Source organism: Natator depressus, chromosome 9, assembly GCF_965152275.1.
Source record: "Natator depressus isolate rNatDep1 chromosome 9, rNatDep2.hap1, whole genome shotgun sequence".
Lineage (NCBI taxonomy): Eukaryota > Metazoa > Chordata > Testudines > Cheloniidae > Natator > Natator depressus.
Genome location: NC_134242.1, coordinates 24,675,915 through 24,688,571, shown reverse-complemented (window position 1 = coordinate 24,688,571; position 12,657 = coordinate 24,675,915). Strand labels below are relative to the sequence as shown.

At 41.8% G+C, this 12,657-nt stretch overlaps 1 protein-coding gene across 7 annotated transcripts in view; it reads right to left on the bottom strand.

Annotated features, from left to right (window-relative positions):
- PLCH1 (phospholipase C eta 1) overlaps window positions 1–12,657 on the bottom strand; it is a 166,474-nt gene that overhangs the window by 72,584 nt on the left and 81,233 nt on the right. For all 7 annotated transcript variants that reach the window (XM_074963720.1, XM_074963721.1, XM_074963723.1 and 4 more), the window contains 2 exons: window positions 10,552–10,698; window positions 5,229–5,472 (listed from right to left, as the gene is read on the bottom strand). In XM_074963720.1, the coding sequence (XP_074819821.1) occupies window positions 5,229–5,472; window positions 10,552–10,698 (391 nt within the window). The remainder of the gene's footprint in view (window positions 1–5,228; window positions 5,473–10,551; window positions 10,699–12,657) is intronic.

The following is a 12,657-nucleotide window of genomic DNA, read 5'->3' as shown; positions in this document are numbered from 1 at the left end:
TCCTTTTGAAAAGTATGGAAATGCATATTCTGTGCCTTTGGCCCCAGCTACTTCTGTGACCCTGTGAGTTTCCTAAACTTTACAGAACTCCCCTTCCACTCCCTGACCACTGACTTTAATAGCTGTAGGACCATTTGAGATAAAAATATCTAGGAATTGCTTGAGCCATCCCAGTGTTGGGTACAACTGTTCTACACCTGCAGCACTAGGCAAGAATGTTTCAAGAGGCAGAATTACACTCTGATCACTAAAATAACACTCTGATCATTAAAATGGCTCTTCATAATTACAGCACGAGCTTCAAAGAAAACATTTACTACATTTTAAATGATAATGCAAGATAATTCAGTAGGAGAAGTGATTCCTTCATTTAAATGCAAGAGATAGGATGGGGTCAGTGTACAAATGCAAATTCCATTTATAATTCCTAAAAGCTTTGGGGAGCATTAAAAATTCGTTAACAAAGTTGAAGGTGGCTTTACCTTGAATAAGGACTTCACGGCTGAGCACATTAGGCCAAAACCTGACCACTATGCTGAAGCCAAACACACAGATTTGACTCAGGGGTTCTCCACAAGGGGTTGGCTCTAGGTCACACGTTAAACTTTTCTGCAGCCATTCCTATAGCCCTTTGTTCTACACCTCCCAAGGAGGTTTTAGCCAAGACCACTGGCTTACACCACTTCTCCTGACTTCACCAGAAGCTTTCTGTTGCTCTTTTGTGGACCCCAGTAATGTAATCCTTAATCTCTGCAACTCTCCCCAAGAACAGACTCATCATGATAAAAAGTTTGGCCAAATTTAGCTTCCTTAAAAAGAAAAATGATAGAACAATGCTTTGTGATGATAATTTCATCAAGGTAGTTTTCCTTTGGTTTATACAGTTATTCTGGATTTACACTAGTGTAATTGAAAAGGAAATTAAAATCTGGCCATCTGTATTTATTTGACTCAAAAGTAATAACGTACAAACTCTCCGATGTTTCAAGACATGGCCTACTCCTCCTCCCATAGAGGCAAAGTCCACTCAAATCCAAAATCTTATAAAATAGTTAAGCACCAAATCCAGCTCTCCTGATGGTTAGCCCTTATCCTAGCAGGAATTTCATTGTATTTTGAATATTTAAAAATAGTGCCAACTTCTGACAGAATTTTTTTGTCTGAGTCCATAACACTTTCCCCCTTTGCCTCTCTTGTGTCTGATTTTAGCTGTTATTCCACTAGTGTATGTTTAATTCTCAGACACCCCATTGACTTTCTCTGTCACTCTCTCTCCCCCCTGCTACTCCCAAGCACTTATTCTCAATTACCTTTCTCCAGCTTACAGGTCCCCCGCTCTCTCTAGCTGCAAGCTTCTACCCTCTTTGGGGATAAATCTACACCTTTGTGGCTTCCATTACAGTCTCAGTCAAGATGGAATTGTAAAAGGGTCATTTCATTCTGCAATCTCCCAGCTTTTTCTCTTGCTTAGTCTCATTTAAATCTCTGTTCTTTGCTAATACACTTATTCTTAGGTGTACTATAAACTATCTCAGTGCTATTATAGTGAAGTAAAGTCTGAGTCTTCAGCTAACCTCAGAGGCTGGTGTATGCATTGAAGGCAGTGAATTTAATAATTTGTGTGTGTGTCCAGCAAGAGGAACTAGACCCTACTGAGAGACGTCTCGGGGAAACTTGAGAACTGGGGCTCACTGATTGTTACCTGCCAGGCAAGATTTGGATGGACAGATTTCTGAGGGGTTGGCTGGCAAGGCAAACAGGAGGGTGTGTCAGGGGTCTGACACACAGTATAACAGCAGCAAACCTCTCACTTGCTGAGGCAGAGGGACAATGCAGTGGCTTACAGTTCTGGGTGTCCTGAGCAGAACGCCATATCCCTAATCCTGTCCTGGACAAAGCTAGGAATGAGGGGCATGGAAGGGACTGCTGGCCACATTACAACTGCAGTGTAGCCCAGACCAGCACCATGCACAAGTCACTAGGAGTAGAATAATGTGTACCAGCAGGGAGTGGGGGTTGCGCATAGAGACTTCTGCTAAATCAGAGAGAGTATGAAAGCTTATGCTCAAATAAATTGGTTAGTTTTTAAGGTGCCACAAGTACTCCTTTTCTTTATGTGAATAATGAGCATGCAGACCACACACTCTGAATACTAGTGTACACACTGTAAACCCTTCAAAATGATTCCTGTTTGTGGAAGACCAGCAGAGCAGCCCGTGTGTAATATTTCAGAAGGGCCTAACCTGGGGCAGCCAAATCCACCGAGCTCTCCTGCTACCATCTGAGGAATGTGCCAATGCAAAGCACGAGGCAGAATTTGGACCTATCTATCTGCAATTCACAGATTTACACAGTTTCTTTTATTGATTAGGACATTCATTAAGTCACTTTAATGTTTGTAATTATCTGTCCTAAACCCAGTGTACAGTGTAGACCTTGCTGCACTGGCCCCAAAACTAAAGCACCCCGAAGTAACTTTTCTGTGTATTGTTAACAAATCAAAAACAAATCTATTGAGGCAGTTTTAAACAAGTGGAGTGACCCTGCTACTGGAATTTTTACCAGATAATAAAATAGCTTTGAACTATAGAGCCATATTGTATCTTTTGATAGAAAAAGACAGTCATTATGAAAATTATGCAACGTTTTGCACCTAATTTTATGTGTAACCACCACCAAATCAGAACACTGAAAGTGAGCAAAAATGTGGACCTTATTGGCCTTGACTGACCAAGGTACTTAAGCATGTGCAAAACTTTAAGATCAAGTGGTTTGTTTGCTTCCATGAACTATTTGCATGCATAAAGTTAGTCATGTGCTTAAGTGTTTCCCTGAATTGGGGGCGTCGTGATCACAGCTTAAATACCTGCATAAACTGAAAACACTTAAATCTAAAATATAAAAGCCTAATTCAATGCTCTTTGAAGTCAAGGGGAGTCTTCCCATTGACTTTAAGAGGCTTTGGATCAGACCCTAGATCCTCACTTCTTTCTGCTAGACTTTCACCACTACCACGCACTCCTGCACTCATGCCCCACCTCATTATCTTCTTTTATAACCAGTTCAAAAATTAATAATATGAAACAAAAAACCCTGGAGCTAGCAAAATGCATGTCACACTGAAGCAACCCAGCTTGCATTAGACTGTCAACTCTCTGAGGCAGGGACCTTCTCTTACAACACGTCTTTGAAGAGCCATTGAGACCAATGGCACTACACAAATAATAAATTATAATAATTTTCATATGACTAACCAAGTAGGATTGGACCTTTTGTCCTTCCTTTGTTTATCCAACTTACTCGTATAAACAAAGTGCAAAGCAAACAAGGAAAGATGGTTTAAACTAGGGTTTTGGGGTGTTTTTTTTTAAATTAAAAACAAACAAACAAAATGAAGTGATTGTATTTTTGTTTGACAAATTTTTGCAAACATTTTCATTCCTGAGAAAGGGATACAGCACTATAATAATGAGACTGTGTGAAGGGAAAAAAATTCTAACTTTTTAAATTTTTTTTCCGTTGGAAAAAAAGTCCAAGTGTTACTTTGCATAATTTTCTCTCACTTACAGAAAGTGTTACTTTTAAAAGTGAAGCTTACTTTCTTTCACTTTTTAACTTTTTAAAAAACTTTTCCTCCATTTTTCTAGAGGAAAAGGAGAGGAAAAAAGTATAAAACTAAGAGGTAGACATTTTCCACATGAAAAAAATTTTAAAATGTTGTCTTTTCTCTCAAACATTTGTTGTTTTGAAATATTTTTGGAAAATGAAAGATTTCTTAGTCAGTGAAGTCACTTTTTTAACAAGAAAACCCAAAACATTTAATCAAAAACATCGAGAAACAGCTCCACTGTGACTATCAACCTTCAAATAAAGGGTAATGATGTCAGCTGTGTACATTTTACCATCACCTGTATATTTCTGTCTTTTATTGGTTTAATGTTATTTGAATGCAGTTTTCTGTGATTTATCATCAACAATTGACGCTTCCACTCCTCACCCGTTTCCCTCCATCCTTCCCCAGCTGCTAACCTCAATCGCCACAATCTCCTAGATGTCTCATTGTGATTTAAAGTTAACATAGTCTTTCCCCCAAAATGAAACCCTCTCCACTCCTGTAAGATGTGAGCATCTGCTAAGATGTGCTGAGTACCCTCAATGCAGGCTGATCATGTTGAGAGCCTCTCAAGAGTTTCAATCAATCCCTAACTTTGTATGAAGATGAAAATAAAGATCAGTTTCCATGATGGCAATTTCAATTGCTGATTTTAGGAAATGAAAATCTTTTCAAAAATTATTATACAAAGCCAGTGGGGAGATTTAAAAATATTCTTAATTTGTAACAATAATTTTACAAACCAATGACCTGATTTGTTCCCAGTGCAATCAATGGCAAAATTTCAGTTGTCTTGAGTGGGAGGTGGCGTGTACCTGTAGTGGGGTGGTCATCCCGCTCCAGCCCTGAAGGGGTTAAAGCAGCTCTGGAGAGGGCTGTGGCTGGGAACAGCTAGGCTGATTGGGGGAAGCAGCCACAGCTGGGGCCACGCCCCAATCAGGCCACAGCTGGCCCTTATAAGAGGGCTGTGGGCCAGAAGCTAGAGGAGTCTCACTCTAGCCCTAGAGTGGGGAGGGTTAGCTGCCTGGGAGCAAGGGGTGCGGTGCGGTGCGGTGCGGTGCGGTGCGGTGCGGTGCGGTGCGGTGCGGTGCAAAGGCAAAGGCAAAGGCAAAGGCAGCTGGGGAGCTCCAGCCAGGTAAACCCCCAGGCTGCAGGTCTTGGTAAAGGCCCAGAACGTTACTGGGGCTGCAGAGAGGCAGCCTGGGGTTAGGCAGAGGCAGCTGGTCCAACCTCCTTGCCAATGATGAGTGGCCATGACAGACTGCAGTTTGCCCCAGGGAGCGGAGCTAGATGATCACTGGCAGTAGCCACTTAAGCAAGGTGGGTTTAGAGGGTTGGGGGTTCCCCAGGGAGGGGAGACCCAGAGTGTGGGGGTACTGCTGGGGCAGCACCCCAGGGTAAAGGGCACTGGGGTCCGGGAGGGTCATGCCTGCCAGCGGCAGGAGAGACACGGGCCTGCAGAGGGAGCTCTGAAGGCTGGAAAGAGCTAATTCCCAGGAGGAGGTGCTGCACTGGTGAGTCGTCTCATTGCTACAGTACCTATAACACCAAACCACATAAAACAAATGAGAAAATACCAAAATGAAAGCCAGAGCTAATGTCCTTGAAAGGATATTGATCATGAGTTCTTTGTCGTTTAGCAAGAGAATCCTCATCACTTATTCCAGCCATCAAATACTTAAGTCCTGTGATCCAGGTGCGAGCCTCCTCTGGATTAGAGGTGATCAGATCTAGTGACTCCAAGTGGTTGCCATGGTAAATGGTAAAGCAGCAACTTGGGTCAAAGTTCCCCTCGGTATGGCGATGGAATATTTCAGACTGTCGGCCTTCTGTCACTTTGTAAATTGAATCAATTACAACTGCAAGGAAAAGGGGAACAGAAAAATTAAGCTGCTTGAATGTTCATCCAGTTTCTTTGCATTTTCATATTCTTCTATATTTTTCAAAGTAAGTGTTCTTAAATAAAGGTAAACTCATAAGTCTTCACACTGGAAAGGGCACTTTGGGTCACCAGATGGCCCTTGTACAGGTGCAGGGGTGTGTGTGTAAGCAGCTTCCCCTGACTTGCATTCCTGAGCAGCAAAACTGACAGTGCCAGTGATCTCCTGAGTGTAGGATTTATTTCCTGAAATGCCCATAGAGTGCAATTCACTGCAGAAGGGGCAGGGAATAGATGGAGCACTGCCACCCTCCACCCCCACACTGTTTTCCGCCAGCCAGCAGACATGAACAGTCACATAAGGGAGTATGCGCTATATACCATCCTAAGAGAGATAAAAGCAGCTGTGCTTTTCAGCAGTGGCATAACGCTCATGGAGATATCCTAGTGCTCCTGTAGGGGAAGTATTGCTCCACACAGTTCCAAAACCAGGACAATACTTGACAATCTCAAACTGGCCCTCTGATATGAAAACACCAAAAGTGTTATTACCTGAACGTTTCTCTGTTTTTTACTAACTACCAAGCCATAGTGGTAACACCAGAACTAATTACTTACCTTTTACTAAGTAAAACACTAGTTCCAGTAGGCACAATTTGGGTCCCTGTTTTTGTTTAGAAGGGATGGAGCAGGAGAATTGTTTAAATTAATAACAAATGTCATGTAATAATTGAAAAATAAATATTTTTATAGAAACAAAATGCCACTATGTTCAAATTTACTTCAAAGCACTTAGAAAAGACATAGATTTCATTTGGTATCTGGCAATGAAATTAAGCAGGCTTTTCTCTGTCATCCTTCCTCCGGTGTCCCACAGGACAATCCAAATTAGTAATGCTAGTTGCTTCAAAGTAACTAGCCCTTCCTAAAGAAGGGCAGCCGGAAGAGAAGCTTTTAAAATAGGTAGGTTCCTTTCTACTAAGCTAGACTGGGAATGTCATCCCAAGGTAACACATAAGACATCTACATCCTGTCACTCAGACTCTAGGCTCTTCACTGTCCATCAAGCACCTTACTTGAACACTCCATCTGCAGCTCCTAATCTTTATAGCAATGATGCGAGAGTAAAAAGGTAATTTCAATACATAGATAGATACTATTACTTAAATGACTGGGGTCATTTTTGCAATTTCTAGGAACAGCTGTATTCTTAACTCTGCTTCTCCCCTACAATTATACAGTTGGACAAACAGTGTGGGCAGTCCATTGTTCCAGATATTTGCTACTTAGGAATAGATCAAAGAATACAAAGCAACATTTAAAATGGACTGCCTTCTCTAACTGACTGTAGAGTCTTGTACTATTCAAATAAAATAGTGATGGCCATACTTTGGCATCTAACCAAGTCATACACGCCCATGAGTTTATTTATGATTCATGTAAATTTGGGTCAGCATTTTCACATTGGCCTGAATTGTGTTCTCTGTTTAATTAAAGAAGCAGTGTTTCCTTTTAACTGCAATACTTGGAAAATTATAGACAAAATATAGCAATGACTTACACGCTATGCACAAGGAGGTCAATGGAGCTCCCCAGGGTGAAGTCAGTGCTTAATTTGGTGGGCTGGGTTTTAAAAAAATATATTATTGACTATTTAACTACATTTATAAGACGCCCGTCTCTATAGTCTATGTAGCACACTTTAAATCATTTAGATCAACAGAAGTATCACTTACCCCAAAATGGGGAGTGAACACTTCTCAGCACCTTGCAGCAGCCAAACTAACTCCCTTGAAAGGACTAAGGATGGCAGACTACCAGGCAGGGGACTCAACTGTACCTACAAAGTTTGAGCATAAAGATTTACAACACATCACACTGCAGAAGTGCTCTGGTTCAGATTTTTGGCAGGAACACATTCCAGAGCTGAAGGTCCACTACTGACATCATCCTACCACCAGTTAATGTGAGCTCTGCTTTTGGGGTCAGACAGGCAAAGTGTCCCTTCTGTAAGTAGGTGCTATGATGAAGCATAGGGGCAGAGCTGATCTCTGAGATACCTGGGACCTTGACCACATATGGCTTTTGTGATGGCAACCAGTACCTTTAACTGACAGCAAGTGAATAACACACCAGACTGATTTACTATGGTTTAAGCAGTCTGTCCTTCACATAAGGCAGGCACGCCACATTCTGCACTAGCTGAAACTTCCAAGTGACTCCCAAGCATAGCACATTAACATAGCCCTGAGGTGAAGAAAGTCTCGGGTGTCACAACAAGGTCTACCTTTGAAAGGAAAGGATGCAGTCTCTTGACCAACTGTAGATAACAGAAGATGTTTCTGGCCAGTGCTGCTATATGGGAACCAAGAAGCAGTGAGTAATGAGTCCAGTCAGACTCCTTGACTGAGAACCATTTTGAGAATAAGTGAGCAGGTCTCCTCAACTGAGTCCCTAAAAACACTTTCCCCTGCCAAGCACACCCATCTTAGCTGAACTGAGCCTAAGCCAATTGGTTTCACCCAGGTCCCTATTTAGAGACATTTGTAGTAATACTTCATTGACAAAGGATCTTGTTTAAATTTGGAGCAGGAGAGAAACAAAATGGATAAGGGAGGCATTTTAAAATAGCATGTGCTTTTATGTTTATGAAATCATTTAAAAACTATTATTTGTACAACTACTTATCATGCTTCTTTCCCCCACAAAGACCTCTCTGATGCCTCACAGGAGGATGAAGGCAACATGAATGCCAGTCCATGTGTGGATCAGTGAGGGCTATTTTCCAACGTTGCTAGAGACACCTGAAGCCTTGCCATAGGAACTCGAAGCATCTCTTTTCAAATGTACTCAGCTGTCATCCCCCAGCCCTAAGGGCGTGGTTCTACACTGAAAAGTGGCGAGGGCCATCCCTACCCATACACAAAGTACGCAGCTGCGTAGGACAGCTCCTCCCCCCGCCCCCACGGGGGGCTGCATAGGGCACCAAAATGGCTAGGGACGGCCAGGAAAGTGGCTATGTAAAATTGGCATCTTTTGGTGCCCTACACAGCTGAGTGCTGCTCCAGCCCCTGCTCCGCCTCATCCCCATGGTCCCCGCCCCTTATCTGCCCCAGCCCTGCCTCTTCCCACCCCTGCTCCACCCAGCCCCACCCCCACTCCACCCCTTCCCCAAAGCCCCTGCCCCTGCTCCACCTCCGCCCCGCCTTTTCCCACCCCTGCTCTGCCCCAGCCCCACCCTAACTCCCCTGAGGACTGCAGCAGCAGTCGGGTCCCTGCACTCACAGGGCAGTGGTAAGTGGAGCGACCGGGCCCCAGCCCGCTCCACACCACTGACTCCCAGCCTGAGTGCTCGGGGGCGGTTCCCCCTTGCCTCCCAGGCCGCAAATCTGGGAGCCAGGGGAGCAGAGCGGAGCGGGCTGGGGACAGGTCACTCCACTTCCTGCTGCCCCGTGGGTGGGGGGTCAGGCCTGCCCTGCACTCACCAGGCAGCAGGAAGTTGAGCGACCTGGCCCCAACCCGCTCTGCCGGTTCGTGCTGGGGGGCTGTTCCCCCCGCCCCCCCACAAAGGCCTGGGGCCAGTCCCCCACGCCCACGGAGGCCTGGGACCCCACACCTTCCCCCCCCCCACCCATGGGGGCGATGTATAGGGCACCAAAATGGCTAGGGATGGCCCTGAAAGTGATTATGTAAAATTGGCATCTTCTTACACAACAGATTTGCTCCTTGTGCGTCCTCATTCTTAGCTGTTGAGTGACAAAAATAAAGTTGTTTTATTGGTTTTTACTCCTGCTGGCCCTGTAGAGCAAACACAGTTAACAGAAGACAAGCTGGATTCTATTTCTTCTTGTGCATCATCAACAGATAATTCACTAAATTCCAATTACTTACACCTAGGGAAACCCATAGGTGTCACCAAGAAAATAATCTGAAAACAATGGGAATACATGGGTGTATTTGATTTAATATAGCCTGCCAAATTGTTGTTAGTGGTGATGATGTGCAAAATGGAATAACCCAGCCTGACATTCCATTTAGATTGAATTTGCAGGGTTGGCAATTGAAATGACCCATAATTTCACTTGGAAACTTAGTGCATTTTAAACAGCACTCAAGGAGAGACAATATACGTGGAACCCCTCAGTAACATTTTTATAGTCACTTTTCAGGGCAGAACTGCGCTTTAAAGATCAATAATGCCAAATTCACTCATCCCTTCTGTTCTTAAATAACAGCAAAAATATGCTGTGGGCATGTCACCTGATGCTGTCAGATTCAATCTGGCCCACAAGCAATCTGTCACCAAACCTTAAGACAGCAGAAATATTTCCAGGATGTTTTTGCCAAACTCCAGTTGAAGCAGTGTTTATAAACACACAGAGTGCAGGGATTGGATATCTGCTTGGCTCTTACATGCGTCACACTCCTTACACCCTCTCCTCACACTGTGCACCAGGATAAGGTCTAGGTGGAATCTGGCTCTAAATAAATGTGATGTGGCCTTTTCACTAAATATGTTAATAACAATAAGGACTTCTATAAATTAGCTTAACATTTCTGGTTCCTTTTCTTTTAAATCTGGAGTTGGATCAGGATATAAGATATTACACAGATTTAAGCTAGTATCTGGACTATTTTAGAAAATGTATTTATTTGTAGGCTCTTATCTTCCCATATGAGGACAGTGTACTAAGGCCAACAGTCTTCTCCTGGTCAATTTATGCCAGATCTATCCTATAAAGTAATTTGTTGGCAATATTACTACATGGTTAAACTGGCATTTGTACTGTACAGTGCATGTATGCCAACATGCTACTAAATTGCTAATATTAACAGAAATATGTAATTTTTTCTGGCAATAACAGTGCCTTTCACAATGTATTTATTGTGCAAAAATGGTCAATAAGTGTTTATAAATATATCACATTTACAAGTATCACTAATAAGAGTTTATAAACTGAAAGATACATACTGTAAAGTACAGCTTTCTCTATCAACCATGTGAATTCATATTCCAGTGCACAATTATTCAAGCAATAGAAATGTTAAGAGAATTTACTTTTAGCCTTTTCACTTTTTCTGGACGGTCTCCATCTGATGCAAGTCCTGTGTTCATCCAGGTAAAAGAGACGTACTAGCCCTTTTGTTCCACTCTTCAGCTTAATCATCTGAGTCCCAGACTGCATTACACTCATACATCTTTCAACTGAAAAGAAGATTAGAACAAAGTCAACTAAAAGTCTATTTTGTCACACTAATAAAAAGGACTTACCAACTTTTAAACATTTAGCTACCACATAAAACCTTTGATTTGCACCTTATATGACAGGAATTAAACATTAATCTAAGAGAATAAAATTGAAAATTGAGTAGTTTTTAGAAGGCTTTGTAAAATCTGATTAAATGCAAGCATGAAAACTGAATCTATCACTTTAGAATATAAAATAATTATTAATGTATAAAGATGGTACTTGGTTCTACAGGACAGCCATGTATTCCTGTTCAAAGAAAGAATAATGTTTAGCTTCTTTAAATACTTGGGAGTCTGCTTCCATCACCAGAAATCCAAATGTCATGTACAGGTTTTCAAGTCCAGAAACAATGAGCACCAAAGACATCCTATTGCTTTCACATGTGTAAATTCCAGTCAGATAAAATCCTATCATACAAACATGATTTAAAATAGCAGTTCAATAAGTGATACTTATTCAGCACTAATATTTTTAGGTTGGGATTTATCAAAAATTAAAGTTGAATATTATCTACTGACACCAACAATTAATATATTCATAGCAGCATCACAAAAGAGAAGCTGTAGTATTTTGAACTAGAGAGAGACTCACCATATCATGATTGTGCATATGTGCATATTTTATTTTAACAGAGTGGGGGGATGGTTGTATATTTTAAAAAGGAAACAGCAAATGTCCAAATGTAAAGGCTTCTATGTTGAGATTATTGACATTTTTTTAAAGCAGATTACGTAGTTCAGTCAAATATTTCAGATTTTGTTATAAAGTGCATATGCACTATAAAACTTACACTACCAGGATACTGTTACCTGTATTTTGATCTGTAAACTTGAATTGTTTATAATTTGTTACATTAAAGACCTGATTCTGATCTTACAGCAGTTTTACTTCTCTATAACTGTGTAGTAACTGTAGAGTTACTAATAGTTCACACCACTCTAGTGAGATGAGAATCAGGTCCCAAAGCTCTTTTACACTTTTTCATTACCCTGCCATTGTTTCACCATGAAAACAGGCACATTTCAGCTATACTACAGGTGTTTCACCTCTACAAATAGTCAATCCATAGCAACCCAAAGAACCCATCAAACATTGTAGGATTACCCTTATTTGCTTTTCAAACTGACTCAGTCACAGGTATTCATCCATTAAATCAATATTCTTGTGTCTGGGCACAAATGTCACAAAATACCTGACCATTACAGCACACAAGCCTGCACTTAAAAAAAAAATTACACAGAAAAAGGCAGAGTTGGAGTTGGACACAATGTCTCATGGAAATTGTATATGTGACGACTGTAAAATGTCACCTTCAAGTTTCTCATACAAACCATTTTTTTTAAATTTTTCTGCAAGACAATAAATTCCTAGCATGCCTCTTCCTTATCTCTGTAATCACAAATGAGCAATAATAGGATCCCATTATTTTCTGAAATGCTGCTTCGATTATGCTAATGGAAAGCCTTTCTGAAAATGGAACATTAAAAACAGTCATTTTTGTTTCGATAAGTTCCAACTGCACTAACTTGGATATTCACCCTTATTTCTCAGAAGGAGAAGACAAAGTAGCACATCTAATCACAAAACAGCACAGAACCTAGGACCTGATGCTCAGCTCCAGATGAGCTGTTGTGCTCAGCACAGGATCCAAAGAGTGTGGGATGCAAGCTGGCTTTACAACTCCTTTGTGCTCTCCCAACACCAGGAGGCAGTTTCATTCCTAAAGCAAATTAAAGCAATCTCAGTACTCTTCAGTAAAGGAAAATCTACCAGAAACATGGGGCCTAATTCTCCACTGCCTGGCACTTTGGGCTGTGTCATCTACTTCTCCTAATGTGCCCTCAGAGCAACTACGCAGGAGAGGCCACAAAGATCCATTAGTGGCTCCAAGATGCTGGATGATTCTGGCTGGA